The sequence below is a fragment of the Scyliorhinus canicula genome, chromosome 14 (assembly GCF_902713615.1).
Source record: "Scyliorhinus canicula chromosome 14, sScyCan1.1, whole genome shotgun sequence".
In the NCBI taxonomy this organism is placed as follows: Eukaryota; Metazoa; Chordata; class Chondrichthyes; order Carcharhiniformes; family Scyliorhinidae; genus Scyliorhinus; species Scyliorhinus canicula.
In genome coordinates this window covers 48,240,048-48,256,793 of record NC_052159.1, presented here as the reverse complement: position 1 = coordinate 48,256,793, position 16,746 = coordinate 48,240,048, and the positions used below count along the sequence as shown (strand labels likewise).

Here is a 16,746-nt window from a genome sequence, read left to right as displayed (position 1 = left end):
TGCTCTTTCCAGGGGCCGGTGCAGATTCGATGGGCCGAATGGCCTCCTTCTGCACTGTAAAAAAAAATTTTTTAATTCTATACAACGACACTCGGTGCTCCTCCCCCCCTCGCACCAAACCCCTCCACCTCCTCGAATGAAAGTGTAGGCTGAACCGGTGGTAAACTCCTCAGGGCTCAAAAGGTGACTAAGTGTCATAGATAATGGTGGGGAACTAGCCGACTGGAAACTCCCAGCAAATCCCATCACAAATAACACATAGAAACTTTTCCATTAAATCGCACCCCAACTCTGTTTATCTCCACAGAAGCTGCCTGACCGTTTGGTATATCTAGCATTTTGTTTTTATTTCAGATTTCAAGCATCTACTTTGGTACCAGTCTAAATAATATTTGCTGCACTCCCTCTCTAAGGCAAGTATGTCCTTCCTTATGCAAGGAGACCAAAATTGCACACATTGCTCCAGGTATGGCCTCACCAATGCCTTGTCATAAGACTCCTTTTCTAACATTTGCCTCCCTAATCACTTCCTGTACCTGCATGTTAACTTTCTGTGATTCATGTAGAAGTATACCCAGTTCCTTCTGAATGCAAACACTTCAGTCTCATTATTCAAAAAAGTGGATAATTTTACATTATAATCCTTGGTCATGTTCTTGCCCACTCAACCAACTAGTTCATATCCTTTTGTCCCATTTCTGAGTCCTGCACAATTTTATCATCACACAGCAAGCGAAAGGGAAAGGTTATGCAGGTCCAGAAGTTGTCAAAGATGAGGTTCCAATTGCCAGTAAGAAGGCAAATACCCTACACAAAGCGGAAATGCAGTTCAAACAATTTATTACCCCAAAACTGTTTGGTATGCTGTAAACTTATTTTTACCACTTGGTGCTTCACTTCTGATTATGTAGGATAGGATTCCCTATGGGCACTCTAGTGGAGAAAGGAAAGGAACAGGTTAGCTATGAAGTGTCTTTGAAGATTCCTGGAATAAAAAGGTGGCTCTTTATCTTTATTAAATGAAGAATAGAAAACAGAGCACAATGCCACCAGGGGTAGCAGCATGGTTGGGTGACCTGTACAACTTCCTGCGGTTTGAGAAGATAAAGTATGAGTTATGGCAGCCTTCTTCGAGGTAATGTCCTAAGTGGTGGGGATGAGAGTGGAGCCATGCCCGAAGGTGGCAGTCTTCAGGGTGCCAGATCTATTCCTGGGGAGGAGGGCGGACGCCGTAGAATCCTGTTCAGCTGGCAGTCAGCACCACCACCCAATGCTGCAGACTGGCTGTCCGACCTCTCAGAATTTCTCCAAATGGAGAAAATCAAATTCGCCATCCGAGGGTCAGACGGCAGCTTCCACAGAACGTGGGAGCCATTCACCCAATTGTTCCGGGACCTGTTCGTGGCCAATGAACAAGCAAAAGAATAGCCAGGTAGCCAAGAATCAGGGGAAAGTAGCCGAGGCGGGGAGGGAGGGATAGACCGGGAGGGGGGGAATAGCAGCTTAACCTAAGAGAAAAGAAAGGCGAACCACAGGGGGAGGGGGGGAAGAGGTAGGAAACAGGGAACAATAGAGGGGAACCAGTGAGGTGGGAGGGGAGGCAAGGGAATGACAGCCGGAAGGAGGGCATGGGAAACAATAACAAACTTGGCATCTACAGGAGCAGAGAACAAGGAAAGTCCGGGCGAAGGACTGAATCAGAGGTGATCGCGAGGCAACAACAGCAGTGAAAACCGTCCGGGAAAAGCAAGCGACAACACCAACACCAGAACCATTCACGTATTGCCCTCTAATTGTTCTGTTTTTGTTTCCCCGGTGCCCAAATGTATATGTACCCCCCCAAACAGATGCCTACTTATGTGTTAAAAACAATACTGACAATTGTGCAGAGCTGCTGTTGTTGAGCTAACACATAATACCTTACCAGTTATTTTATTTTAAACTTTTTTGTTGTTGTTTGTTTTTTTTTGTGTTCCCTTCTCTTCTATGTATATATGTATTCTATTTTGTGTACATAACGGTAAATATACTGTATTCAAAAACCCAATAAAAACATTTATTAAAAAAAGTCAGTTATGGGGCTCAGCAGGGGGGGTTTGAGAAAAGGTGGGGGATGTTTGTGAGCATGTTTGAGGAGCTGGTCGTCGCATGGGAGAGGGGGAGAATATGTAGACTGTATAGTTAATTGTTGGGAAGTATGTTTCCTGGGGTGTTTATTTCCTGTAACCTGTTTTGATGCATATGTGGAATAAAATACATTTTTTAAAAAAAGACAGCTTATCTGTCCTTCTGAAAAGCAACCAGGGATGGTCAATAAATGCTTACCGTGCTCTGCAAACGTATAAATATCATGTGGGACAATGAAAAAAATCAAAGAAAAGACTTATTTGACAACATTTTTAGGTTAATTTTAAGAATTTGAAACAGATTTTCCTGCATTCATGTGTGCAACTTTAATTTCCCCTCTTGGGTAATTCAGTTAAACATTAGCTCACAGCAATTAAAGAGATAAGTAAAGATGTGATTCCCTTCATTGTATGAATCATTTCATTTATGCAGTGTAAACATCCAAGTATTAAAGAACTGTTCATTGATTTGTCAGCATATTGGGAAAATTGACACATGATAGAAGAATGTTATCTTTATTAAAAAATCCTATTTTGAACTAAGTTGAATGAACTAGATCATGATTATATTAAGCATGTTATAATAATTAGTTGAATTCACCAACTCATCTCAATTTCATTCCTTCTCCACTCATCTGTTGCTGAAATCCTATTTTGAACTAAGTTGAATGAACTAGATCATAATTATATTAAGCATGTTATAATAATTAGTTGAACTCGCTTCATCATCTCAATTTCATCCCTTCCCCACTCATCTGCTGCTGAAATCCTTATTCATATCTTTATTGCCTTTCAAATGAACTATTCCAAACCAACCCTCGCCAGCCTCCCATGCTCCATAGACCTGAAATCATCTAAAACTACGTTGCCTGTGCCTTAACTTGTAAGTCTCGAACACCCGTGTGGCTCCCAGTTAAAGCATTACCTTGCTTTTTAAATTCTCATTGTTTTCAAATGGCTCTGCGAATTCATCCATCTTTAATCTCTGCAACGCTTCCCATAACCTTCAGAGATATCCCATTCTGACCTCTAGTTTCTGTGCTACACATCCTCCACATTTGCTGACAGTCCAGAAGACGTTAAAATCTCTGCACCGCCACCTCTCTTTCTTCCTCAAAACCTACCTCTTTGATCAGGTTTTTAATCATCTGTCCTACTATCTATTGTGACTTACTGTCAAATTCGGTTTACTAATTACTCCTGTGACGAGCCTCGCCGCATTGGGAAACGGCGCTTTAGAAATAACCGCTGTCACCGGAAAAACCTGGTGTTGGAAAACAAACTAACCCGAGTCACGTGACCGACAACGTTACAGGTCCTTCAAACTATCTCGCAGCCTAATTTAAAAACTGGTCACCAAGTCAATGTATATTTGTACAGATTTAGCCGAATGCGATATTTATTAATTAAATAGAATGCCGTTGTGATTAATGTTCCCCTTCTGATCTGGCGCCGCGTCAGCCAGCTCCGATAGCCATGTTAAGGCGGTTGGGGTCCTCACTCTCTCTTTCTGCCGGGCTCCGCCATCTTGCAGGTACCGAGCCGCTCAAGCTGCGCCCGGATTGTGGGTGAAAAATGGGGCATTGGGGGTGGTGGTGAACGGTCAAACTCGGCTCCCGGCCCTTGTTCGCGGCTCGTAATGTTGTAACGAGCGGGTTGTGGTGGGATAAATTGTGTTTCGCGTTGGGCAGGTCCCTCCTCTTCCACACTGGAAGGCCGAGTCACTCCTGCGCCCTCTTTTTCGCCACATGGCCGCCCAGACCGGGGCATGTGGCTGCCAAAGAGAGCAAAATATTCAACCCCGCTTTAAATGGGACGGCGACAATGGTAGGAATGCAGCCACTGGGGCTGGGGGCTTCAGGTCATATCGGGCTGGGGTAGAGCGTTGTAAAAGGAGCTGGTTTGAGGTGGCAGACGTGTCTCCCATTAGTTAATTCATTTCAATTAGCCGACACAGTAAGAGTGGTTAGACTCTGGAATACATCCCCCGAATTCAGTCGAGGTCTAAAAAAGAGAGTTGGATAATTAACTAAAAATCTACGGCTATGGAAAATCGGAGGGGTTTGCAACTGGATGAGTTGCTTTTGGGCAGAGAGCCTGCCCTCGGACACGGAAGGGCAGAACGGTCGCCTTATAAACTGATGTAACTATCCTCAACAATAATTCTGTGTTGGCGTTTATGGAGATGCGTGACATACACGGGAATCTAAATAACGTTTATTTTTCTTCAGTAAAGTTTCAAGATGACGAACACCAGGGGCAAGAGGAGGGGGACTCGATACATGTTTGCAAGGCCCTTCAGGAAGCATGGTGAGATTCCTTATTACAACCGCTGTATTTTTTTAATTGTTTAGAAAATTTATTACTGATCAGTACAACATTTCTTTGATTTATAGACATTTCTTATGATTGTTACCTTTCCCTATCTGCTGCTGGGCTGTGAATAAGCCATCCTGTTGGTAGGTTATGCATTTTGGGCAAGTCCGATTAATCCCGTCTTTCTAGAAAATTAATGTAATGAACTCTGCACCATTCTTTCTGGTTGGTTAGCGCATTGGATGCCAATGTGGGTTCAGTTCCCCCCCCCCCCTTTCCCGGCTGAAGTTATCCATGAGGTTATTCTCAACTTCTGCCTTAAAGTGTGGTAACCCTCAGATTAAATCATCTGTCATTTCTTAGTGCGATGGGTTGATTATATTCAGTTAATGATGTTAGTCTGTGGACTTCGTTGGTGCCTGGTGCTCAATGATGAATGAACTCTAATGATTGCCTTCTGCAACACAATAAGCAAGTTAATGTACCGGCACTAAGAACAAACTTTGCTGATCTGTTTCAGATTCCACATTCCCACCTGTCCCTGATAATGGTTGATTCCCTTAATATACAATGAAAATGCCTTCTGGAGCAGCGTTCTAAATCGCACAGCCCATGAAAAAAAAATTCTCATCTCCTAACTTGACCCATAAATCCCTAATTCTGGACTCTGACAAATGGAAACATCTTTTCCATGTCCACCTTGTCGAGACCGTTCAGGATCTTATAAAGATCTCCCCTTGTTCTTCTAAACTAAATGTGAAAAACAAGCCCAGTCTGTCCAATCCTCCCTCCCAAGACATGCCACTCAATCCTAGCATAAATATAGTAAAGCGTCTCCAAAACATTTACATCTTCCCTTAAATAAGGAGACCAAACTCGAGAGCACAATAAAATGTGGTCTCCCCAGTATCCTGTATGAAAAAAATATTTTTATTCTCCTTTTTCACATTTTCTCCAATTTACACCCACCAACAATAAACAATCAGTAACGAAAATGTCAACAACGATTCCATCCTCCCACCAAACCCCAAATATTAGCCCGCATGTTCGTTCACATAAACAAATGACAAAAAGGAATTCGGAATCACCCATGGTCACCATTAACACGCAGTCTCTTCCCACCCCCCCCCCCCACTAATGTTCGATGTTATCCCAATCCTTGAAAGTGCATAATGAATAATGCCCATCCTATGCCTCAGTTCAGATTTAACCTTCTGAAGAGTCAAGAATTCCAAAAGGTCCCCCCCACCACGCCAGGGCACAGGGTGGAGAGGTTGCTCTCCATCCCATCAGGATCCGCCTTCGGACCATCAATGAGGCGAATGCTACAGCATCTGCCTCCGCACCCGTTTACAACCCCGGCTGGTCCAACACCCGGAATATGGTCTCCAGAGGGCCTGGGTCCAGTTTCGCGTGCACCACTTTAGAAATTAGCCTAAAAACCTTCTTCCGGTAATCCTCTAGCTTTGGACAGGACAAAAACATGAATGTGATTTGTGGGACCCCCGCAACCTTCACACACATCTACCCCTTCAAAGAATCGGCTCATCCTCACCCTTGAGGTGTGCTCTATATACCACCTTCAGCTGTATCAGCCCCAACGTCGTGCACTAGGTGGAGGCGTTCACAGTCCGGAACATCTCGCACCAGAACCTCCCCCTCCATACCCTCTCCCAACTCTTCCTCCCACTTCACTTTGAGCCCTTCCAGTGGTGCCTTCTCTTCGATAGTAGCTCTGTAAACTGCCAACACTGCCCCCTTCTCCAGTCCCCCTGTCGCCAGCAATGTGGAGGCTGGCTCCACCAGGAAGCTCTGTATCCTTTCTGGCAAAATCTCGAACCTGCATGTATCAAAACATTTCCCCCTGCTCCAGCCCATACTTTGCTTGCAGCTCCTTCAATCCTGCAAACCAACCCCCAAGAAACAAGTCTTTGTGTCTTAATCCCCTTCTCCCATTTCCAAAAGTTTCTATCCCACGTCCCTGGCTCAAACAAATCTGTGGTTCCCCCGAATCGGCATTTCCCTTCACCCTGACCCCAACCCGAAGTGTTGGCGAAACTGTCTCCAAATTCTCAATGAAGCTATTATCATCAGACTCCTGAGTATTTGCAGCATAACATTCTTTTATGTTCAATTCATCTAGTAATAAAATAAAGCCTACCAGTAGCCTTAAATTACTTGCTGTACCTGCATACTAACCTTCTGTGACCCATGCATCAGAGCACCTAGATCCCTTTTGCAGCTCTGAATTGTGCACCTGTCCTTCATTTAATATTTGGATTTTATTCTTCCTGCCTCTCCATCTCTTCAGCCAAAATGCATCATCACTTCTCTATATTAAATTGTTTGCCACACCTCCAGGTTCGGTGTGTGATAGGCAAATTTAGAAATTTTACTGAGTTTGCCATTCTCCAGTCGGGAAAGGGACCAATTTACTAGGACTTGCTGTTTTCTGTCCTGGAGCTATTTTGTCCTAGCTGACACAGAGCCTCTCATTCCATAAGCCTCAATTTTGTTTACAGAATATGTCTTCATATGCACTTGTCTAAATAGAATACACAGCATTAACTTGTTATTAGATAAAATACTATTAGTTGTTGTGCATTAAAATTTAAGTGTTTTTTTTTAGGACCCGTTCCTCTCTCTACTTATTTCCGTATCTACAGGAAAGGCGATATTGTTGACATTAAGGTAACATATCTAGCCATTAGATCTTGTGTACCTTTAATCAATGAAATTATAAGCGATAAGCAGGTGCGCAGATCTGCTTCAATGTACTGTAAAGTGGGATGCTTGGTTTTCTAGAATCCAATAATGTTGCTATTTTCAGTACTCTAAGACTATGTAGTCATAAGATTTTAGAATATGTTTCATAAGATAATTAATGACTGGTGATTCATCCCTGACAAAACATATTACTGCCGCTGACACCCCATTTCTCTGATTAAACATCTAATTGCTAAATTAGTTCCTTTCTGTCTGGAAAATAGAGTAATCAGTAAAGGGAAGGAAATCTGCCATCCTATCTGGTCTGCCCTAAAATCATGGCCTAAATGTGATCTAGGACCACAGCAGTGTGGTTAAACTGCCCGTTGCAATGGCATAGTAAGCTGCTCGGTCCATGGACAACAATTGCCCATCTTGCTGGTGACACCCACATCTCATCAGAAGTTTATATCCACTTATGTCAATCACTTGTGAATAACTTTTCAATTTTAAAATTTGGCCTTTGCTTTCTACTCATTTTATAATTATATACTTCTGTAAGATGTCTGCATAAGCGGTAATGATTTACGCTCTGGCAGCTTGCACCGAATCTCCTCACACCCTGATGTAACTTCCAACTTTTAAGAGTAATCCAGAATTCCTGGCACAAGCAACCTTAGTGAGCCTTGGTTCTAGTGCTCTGTGGAAGTCTAACTTTTTTTTCCATGGTCCACATAGTTCATCTCATGCGCAGAAACCTTTTTTGGAGTATATAGAGTATGATTGCCCCCTTCTTGAGCCATATTAAATGCTGTTAACTAGCACTAATGAAAGTTTGGCTCTTTAGATTAATACATTCTGTCCATATTAGTAAGACTGGTACATTTGTGTTTTGTCAGGAAAATGTCTTTCCAGATAACACTTGCATGCGCTTGCCCTGTCACATTGCTTTGTATATTAATGTGTTCTAATGTAAAAGTCCATGATTGTACAGCTGTTCTTCATTCTTCCAATTCTGACTTGCGCACGCATGACTTCCTTGGGCCCATCCATTGGTTACACCTTGCCTCTCCAAATCGCTTTGCAACTTCACTTCCTCAGAGAAATGGGTTGAGTTAAACTTCAGGTTACATTTCCAAAATGTAAAAAAAGATTAAAAAGGAAAATAGTCGTGCTAAAATACTTTTTTCCTATTTGAATTTCATGCTTAATAGCATAAATTTGATTTCAAAACTTGCTAGAGTAAGCTGAACTGTTGCTTTCCCTTTAGGGTACAGGCACTGTACAAAAGGGTATGCCTCACAAATGTTACCATGGCAAGACTGGAAGAATTTATAATGTTACACAGCATGCTGTAGGCATTATCATCAACAAACAAGTCAAGTGAGTATAAACAGTTAAAACTTTGCACTTGTATTGTGCTTTAAATATCAGAAATAGCCTGAAAACATTGGAGGTCCAACCTCAAGAAATGGATGCCGAACCATGAAAGGAGATCGTTGGATGGCTGAGCAAACCATGGTTTGGAGGGACGATGAGATTGTCAATAGAGAGAAAGCACCAGAGGTCAGAATTATGAACTGGAGAATGTTAAAAGATGAAGCCATAAAAGGATGTTTGAACGGGGATTTTCTTTCTTTAATGATTTGTGAAAATCACTAGAGTGGTTAGCAGCAAGGAATGGACTTCGTGCAACAGAACTTTATATGAATTGAAGAAAAATGTAGGGAAGGCCAGCAGGAAAACATTGAAATCAAATTTTAAGCAAACAAAGCCTTGATGATACCAGAGGTCAGTATGTGATGGTGGTCTCTAATATAAATTTTTGGATCTCAACTCAATTGAATAGAACAGTTGAGGTTTCAAGCAATGTGGTTCAGCTTGTGATGGTGTGTTAAATCAGTGCAAGGCATGCAGTGTAGACTGCAAGATGATTGCCATCCTGGTATTGGAAGAATTTGCAGACTGGTTATTAGACAAACATTGAGTCAGGAGGGATAGAGCTGGGTGGCAGTTTACATACATGTGAAAATCGACCTCATTTTTAAAATTATGCTGCCATGGGGCGCAATGTGGGCAATGGCAATAAAAATAGATTCTTGAGAGACTGTTAGTGGTACCAGGAAAGGGATAAAATGCATTGCTGGTGATTCAGCTTACATTTATATCACGTCTGTAATGTCCTGCGGCTTTCCCGTACCAGCCTCCAGGAACAGATGTGGCGACGAGGGGCTTTTCACAGTAATTTCATTTGAAGCCTACTTGTGACAATAAGGATTTTCATTTCATTTTCATACAAGCATAATCAGGTTAAACCTGGTCCTAAGTTAAGTAATCAGAGGGAATTTAACATTTGGTGGGGGGTTTGCAGAAAACAGGGTTGAATTGTTAGAAAGATCTAGAGGGAATCCTAGACCATATACAAGTGCATATGCAAAGCCTGGAAGAGGCAGCAAAGCTTTAGATGATCAAGTGTATGGAAGTTTGTCAGGAGAGCAATAAAATAACGTGATGAAGGGGTGCAAAGAGTTTCATCTACAGGTAGGCTGACTGCAGGGCTGGTGGTGGGCAGGTAAATTCTGAATTGATGACAAAGGTTTGGTTTTCCCGGTGTTTAATTGGAGGGAATTACAGGACTAAATGACACAAGTGTCCATCTCAATTGAAGGATTGTGTGGTAGGCAATCAGCAATACAGGGCACAGTGGTTAGCACTACTGCCTCATGGCTTCAAGCGCCCAGGTTTGATTCTGATCTTGGGTAACTGGTGTTTGCTTGTACTTCCTGTGTCTGTGGGTTTCCTCCGGGTGCTCCAGTTTCCTCCTAGCCCAAAGATATACTGGTTAGATGGGGATTCGGGGAAGGGGTGGGGGAGTGGGCCTGGGTGAGATGCTCTTTGAAGGGAAGGTCGGTGCGGACCCAGTAGGCCGAATGGTCTCCTGGCTACGAATGAGAGGTAAATGAACCATGGAATGGTGACTTGTTTTGCTGCTGTGTAACCAGTTTTGTTCCCATCCTCCCCCCCCCCCCCCCCCCCCCCTCTTCACTTTACCATTAAGACGTGTGGTGTCTACTGGTCATTAAAGTGGGGTATAGGAAAATGCCCTTTTAAAAACCCAAGCAGATTTATATTTGACTTGGTTCCTGTCAGAGGGTACATTTCAGAATATTTGACTAATTAAATCTTGCTATGACAGCTTGTACCATTATGCATAAACTATAAAATCAGTTTTGATGAATAATTTTTCCATAAATGATACTTATTCAAAAAGTGCAGTATTATGAAAGTATCCATCAGGCTTACTGTGAGAGACTTTAATATTTGGTGTTCATGATTTAATATGGGTACTTTCACAATAGTGGTATATATTAATGTGACAAAGATCAAAATTCAAATCTCATCAAAATACATGCAAAAATGTAATTCTTCAAAAATTCTGCGAGGCAGCAAAAAAAAAAATTCATGGCAAATTTATTTTGAAATTGTATTCTAACAAATGCCCGGCATTGTGTATCAGTTATTACAGCAACATTCAGGACACTACAAAAATATGAAATGAACTCAACTTTTAATCATATCCCATTGCAATTATCTCAATGGAAATGTTATCGCAAGGATGACCTTTCTGCTTCAAAGGGAAAATAAACAAGGTCAGGAATTAATTTTTATGTCTCGACAATCTGGTGTTTAACAGTTGTTAAATGCTAGAATGCCAGCTGTGATGACTTACCATGATTTTGGTAATCTTGTATCTTGCTAGTCCTTTGCATTATCCTAACTGCATTGAAGTTGATTTTTGAAAGTCAGCTGTCGGTGCCCATCTTTGCAAGCTAAAGCAAAGTTGCCATAATCCCAGATGCCCATAGGCTGCTTTCCCCTTTTGAGGGGGAGAGCTGACTGGTGGTGATTTAACCCAAGATCACCACACCTCAGGAGACAGCCATGGTTGAAGGTGGGACTTCATGGATAACATTCCCATAAATAATTTTTCCATAAATGATACTTATTCAAAAAGTACAGTATTATGAAAGTACACATCGGGCTTACTGAGTGAGACTTTAATATTTGGTGTTCATGATTTTAATACGGGCACTCAATAGTGGTATATATTAATGTGACAAAGATCAGAATTCAAATCTCATCAAAATACAGGCAAAAACTTTAGTTAATTCTTCAAATTCTGTATGGGAATTGAGCCCATGCTGTTGGCATCACTTCCGCATTACAAACCAGCCTTCCAGGCAACTGAGCTAACCCCCGCTTCCCCAAATAGAGTAATTGAATCTTAAAGAGAATGTCATCAGTTATATCCATTATTTAACATTCGTTGCAGAAAGATTTAGACAGTTTAGGAGAATGGTCCAAGAAGTGGCTGATGAAATTCAACGTGGGCAAGTGCGAGGTCTTGCACTTTGGAAAAAAGAATAGAGGCATGGACTATTTTCTAAACGGTGACAAAATTCATAATGCTAAAGTGCAAAGGGACTTGGGAGTCCTAGTCCAGGATTCTCTAAAGGTAAACTTGCAGGTTGAGTAGTAATTAAGAAAGCAAATGTAATGTTGTCATTTATCTCAAGAGGCTTGGAATATAAAAGCAGGGATGTACTTCTGAGGCTTTATAAAGCACTAGTTAGGCCCCATTTAGAATACTGAGCAATTTTGGGCCCCACACCTCAGGAAGGACATACTGGCACTGGAGCGGGTCCAGCGGAGATTCACACGGATGATCCCAGGAATGGTAGGCCTAACATACGATGAACGTCTGAGGATCGTGGGATTATATTCATTGGAGTTTAGGAGGTTGAGGGGAGATCTAATAGAAACTTACAAGATAATGAATGGCTTGGATAGGATGGACGTAGGGAAGTTGTTTCCATTAGCAGGGGAGACTAGGATGCGGGGGCACAGCCTTAGAATAAAAGGGAGTCACTTTAGAACAGAGATGAGGAGAAATTTCTTCAGCCAGAGAGTGGTAGGTCTGTGGAATTCATTGCCACAGAGGGCGGTGGAGGCCGGGACATTGAGTGTCTTTAAGACAGAAATTGATAAATTCTTGATTTCTCGAGGAATTAAGGGCTATGGGGAGAGAGCGGGTAAATGGAGTTGAAATCAACCATGATTGAATGGTGGAGTGGACTCGATGGGCCGAATGGCCTTACTTCCACTCCTATGTCTTATGGTATCTGGTCCATTTGAAATTAAACTACTAAAAGCTTCCAGTATTGAAAAAGACTCATGCTTTTATAGTGAACAATAGTTTGATTTAGCAATGGTTTATCCAAGATATTTACATAATGCCAGGCATTGAAACTTAATTCAAGAAGACCTTGCACAGTGAAGTCTCATTGGAACTTATCACATGAAATTATAGTAGAAATCTAGAGCCATGTTACAATTTAAAGCTGATCAACTTGGATAAGATAGGATCTCAATGCAGTTCCAATTTTTACATTGATGTACTAGAGAGGGCTTCAGATGTTACGCATGGTTTTTAGTGGTACTCTGAATTCCTTGCTTTGAATTGTACCCTAGGGGCAAGATCCTCGCCAAAAGAATTAATGTGCGTATTGAGCACATCAAGCATTCAAAAAGCAGGGACAGCTTTCTGCAGCGTGTGAAAGCAAATGAAGAAGCAAAGAGAGAAGCTAAGGAAAAGGGGACTTGGGTTGAGCTGAAACGCCAGGTAAGGAACAGAAGTGGAATGTTACCGGTATCAAAATCAGATACCCAATGTTGTGTCACCACAATGTCCATTACTGATCAGCTGGTTTTTACAGTTTAAATCTAATGACCAGTGGTTAGCACTGCTGCCTCAGCACCAAGAACCCAGGTTCGATCACAGGTCACTGTTTGCAGAGTTTGCTTCTTCCTGGGTCTGTGTTGGTCTTGCCCCCACAACCAAAGAGGTGTGGGATAGGTGGGTTGACCACGCTAAATTGGAAGTCGGTTTATTAAAAAAATATTAGGGGTCTCAAAGCTTTCCTTTTAAGCCTAGCTGGAACATTTTACTGTTCTTGTTATCTCAGTTTACCTTTATATGCTGAAACACTCCACAACTGGTTGCATCATACAAGACCTGAAAATATGTTTGAATGAACACTTGGATGTTAAGACGGAGGTAGAGCAGACAAGATGTTAATTGATGTACAAAACTAGCAGCTAAACATTGTGAATGATTTGTGAAACAGATTGATTTATGTCTTGGATATACTAGTTTAACGCCCGTGGTTCTGTCCTATTTTGATTTCAATTTCAAGCAGAATTTTGATTAATTTAAGGTTAAATATCGGAATAACAATACCAGTTAACTAATGTGCTGATTTTCTCCTTTGCAGCCTGCTGAGCCCAGAAAGGCACACTTCGTACGAACCAAGTCAAACAAGCCGCAGTTGCTGGAACCAATTCCGTATGAGTTCATGGCATAATTTTTGATACCAAATCAAATAAATTTACTCTATCAGATTTTGTATAAATGTTCTGCATTCTTTGCCAACTTCTCCTGATGTTAGAACACGTGCAGCAGTAGGCCATCAGTTCTTCAAGCCTACTCAACCATTTATTGAGTGTAATTCAACACCATATTCTTGCAACATCCTTTGACTTTTTAATAAGTTGAAATCTATCAGTCTCGGTCTTGATCATACTCTTGAGTGAACCTCCACGGTCCTTGTGGGCTGAGAATTTCAAGGTTCCCCACACCCAAGTGGAGAAATTCTTCCTCATTTCAGTCGTAAATGGCTTGCCTATTCAGAGACTGTTCCCCGATTCCAGCTCGGGGAAAACATCCTTGCTGCTTTTACACTATTGAGCCCTGTAGGAATTTTGTATGTTTGCATGAGATCACTTTGCATTCTTACTCCAGAGAAAAAAGGCCCAATCTATTTAATCTTAATAGGAATTAATCTTTCAATTATACAGATTGTAATTTTACAGACAACCTTACCATTCCCAGGTATATCATGTCCCAACAGTAGGACAGACCCAGCAGAAGTGGTGGCGCAGTGGTATACAAGTGAGAGGGGTTGCCCTGGATGCCCTCGTTACCGACCCTGCCCTTATGAAGTCTCTTGGCATCAGGTAAAGTATAGGCAAGGAAACCTGCTGATTACCAGCTGAAATCAATCCATGAACACAACTTGAGGGAGAGTTGAGGATGGTGTGGTTGCAGAGTGTACTCTGGGTGGAGGACTGCTCCCATCACCAAGAGTGGCTTGGTTGCATCACCACAGACTGAGCTGTTCAAGTCCTAAAGAACAATGGTGCTAGACTGGGTCTGAGGTGGGTGGTGAAGGGAACCAACAAGAGGGAAAAACATACCTCATTCTCACCAACCTGCCTGATGCAGATGCATCTGCCCATCAAGGCAGTTCTTGGAGATGCAGCTCTGCCATCATATTGAGGATTCCCTCCATCCTGCTGAGTGGCACAGAAACTGCTAAATAGGATAAACTTCGAACAGATCTACCAACTGCTAAACACCCATGAGGTGCTAACCAGCAGACTTGTACTCAAGCTCATGGCCAAGCATATTCCCCACTCTACCATTGCCACCAAGCTAGGGGATCAGCCCTGGTTCAAAGTAGAATGCAGGAGGTCATGCTAGGTGCAGTATCAATGAGGTGCCAATCTAGTGCAGCCACAATACAGGACCAGCTGCACTCCAAGCAGCACAAACAGCAAGTGTATGCAATATCAAAACTAACAAAAGATCTGAGTTCTGCAGTTCTGTCGCATCCAGCCATGAATATTGGTGGACAATTAATTAAATGGAGGAGGAGGCTCCACAAATATCCCCATTTGCACATCAGTGTGAAAAATCATTTGCAACAATCTTAAGGCTCAAATGGATGATGTACTTTCCCCGGAGGTCTCCCATCACTGGCATTCTTCAGCCAATTTGGTTCACTCCACTAAGAAACAACTGAAGGCACAAGATACTGCAATGGCTATGGGCCCTGACAATATTCCGGCAGTAGCACTAAAGACTTGTGCTCCAAACCTGGTCGTGCCTATAGCCAAGCTGTTCCAGTACAGCTACAATGTGGGCATCTTCCTGTGGAAAATTGCCCAGGTGTGCAAATCATAAAAAGCAGGTCAAATCCAACCTGGCCAATTACAGCCCCATCAGTCTAGTCTCAATCATCAGTAGTGATGGAAGGCCATCATAGTGCAATCAAGCGGCCTTTGCTTTATCATCTCACCGATGCTCAGTTTGGGTTCTGCCAGGGCCATTCAGCTCCTGACCTCATTACAGCCTTCGATCAAACATGGTGGAAAGAGCTGAACTGAGGCAAGAGTGGCCCTTGCCATCAAGGCAGTATTTGACCAAGTGTTCAAACGAGGAGCCTTAATAAATCGGTAGTCAGTGGGAATCAGGAAAAACTCCAATGGTTGGAATCATACCGAGCATAAAGGAAGGTGGTTGTTCGTCAGTCATCTCGGCTCCAGGTCATCACTGCAGGAGTTCATCAGGGTCAAACAATGAACGTCTCCAATCATAATCTAATCATCGCCACTCTACATTCAATGGCATTACCATCACTGAATCCCCCATTATCAACATCCTTGGTGAAACGCTCTCCCTAACAACATTGGATGTTACATACACCATAAAAGATACCACCACCACCTTCTTGAGGGCAAATCGGGAAATGGACATTAAATGCTGGCCTACACAGTGAATCCCACATCCCTTGAATGACTAAAAAAGGAACCTTTATTGCACTCCCTTGGTGGCAAGGAGAATACTATCTCACAATGAACCTATATAATTGTAGGAAAATCCTACACTCAAATCCTCTTGATAAAGTCCGCCTTCGTAATTTCTTGCTTTACCTGCATGTTACCTTTCAGTGACTGATGAGCAAAGCCATCCAAGCACCTTTGTTCAACACTGACCAGTCTCTTCGGATTTAAATATTCTATTTCTTCAATCTGGAAAACACCACATTGCATTCCATATACCAATTTTTTTCCCTCTTGCTTAGCCTTTCCGAATCATAATAAATTATCCTCTGGGGGAGATTAGCAATATATGACATAATTTGAAAAAAAAAAATGAAAATCGCTTGTCACGAGTAGGCTTCAATTAAGTTACTGTGAAAAGCCCCTAGTCGCCACATTCCAGCGCCTGTCCGGGGAGGCTGGTACGGGAATTGAACCGTGCTGCCGACCTGCTTTAAAAGCCAGTGATTTAGCCCTGTGAGCTAAACCAGCTAAGTATGAATATGATGTGGTACTTCCAAAACTGGAGATTAAAATTTGGTTAAAATAAATACTGGAATTTTGAGCAAATATACATTCTTTGGATTAAAACATTCATTCGAAAGCTGGTGCAACCTTGAGGACGGCACGGTGGTGCAGTGGTTAGCACTGCTACCTCAGCACCAAGTCCGATCCTGGCCCCAGGTCACTGTGGAGTTTGCACATTCTCCCAGTGTCTGCCTAGGTCTCACCCCCACAACCCAAAGATGTGCAGGGTAGGTGAATTGGCCACGCTAAATTGCCCCTTAATTGGAAAACAAAATTGGGTACTCTACTAAATAAAAGGTGTTGCAATCTTGGCTGGTTACAAATACCAAGGATAATAGAATAGATT

At 42.3% G+C, this 16,746-nt stretch overlaps 1 protein-coding gene, 1 long non-coding RNA gene and 1 other non-coding gene across 4 annotated transcripts in view; 2 read left to right on the top strand and 1 right to left on the bottom strand.

Moving 5' to 3' along the window:
- Window positions 1-3,419, bottom strand: part of LOC119977822 — a 35,888-nt gene extending 32,469 nt beyond the window's left edge. The window contains exons 1-2 of the long non-coding RNA XR_005463284.1: window positions 3,052-3,419; window positions 883-933 (exon numbers count right to left, since the gene is read on the bottom strand). This is a non-coding gene — a long non-coding RNA (uncharacterized LOC119977822). The remainder of the gene's footprint in view (window positions 1-882; window positions 934-3,051) is intronic.
- An 87-nt stretch (window positions 3,420-3,506) lies between these two features.
- On the top strand, window positions 3,507-13,610 carry rpl21 (ribosomal protein L21). Of its 2 annotated transcripts, none has more exons than XM_038819045.1 (6): window positions 3,507-3,660; window positions 4,358-4,436; window positions 7,072-7,133; window positions 8,419-8,531; window positions 12,681-12,831; window positions 13,484-13,610. In XM_038819045.1, exons 2-6 carry the CDS (start codon window positions 4,370-4,372, stop codon window positions 13,571-13,573), a joined length of 483 nt encoding a protein of 160 aa, XP_038674973.1. In that variant the 5' UTR covers window positions 3,507-3,660; window positions 4,358-4,369; the 3' UTR covers window positions 13,574-13,610. The 2 variants fall into 2 exon arrangements, with proteins under 2 accessions (XP_038674973.1, XP_038674974.1); XM_038819046.1 differs by lacking the exon at window positions 3,507-3,660 and adding an exon at window positions 3,666-3,690.
- Window positions 10,181-10,309, top strand: LOC119977934. Its single transcript, XR_005463330.1, has one exon. It is a non-coding gene; the product is annotated as a small nucleolar RNA SNORA27 (small nucleolar RNA).
- Window positions 13,611-16,746: the final 3,136 nt, after the last annotated feature.

Excerpts from the sequence above, each read along its gene's own strand:
- rpl21 (XM_038819045.1), top strand. The coding sequence starts at position 4,370 with ATGACGAACACCAGGGGCAAGAGGAGGGGGACTCGATACATGTTTGCA. Across the intron at positions 4,437-7,071 it reads AAGGCCCTTCAGGAAGCATG|GACCCGTTCCTCTCTCTACT; the intron begins GTGAGATTCCTT and ends GTTTTTTTTTAG. Across the intron at positions 7,134-8,418 it reads GCGATATTGTTGACATTAAG|GGTACAGGCACTGTACAAAA; the intron begins GTAACATATCTA and ends CTTTCCCTTTAG.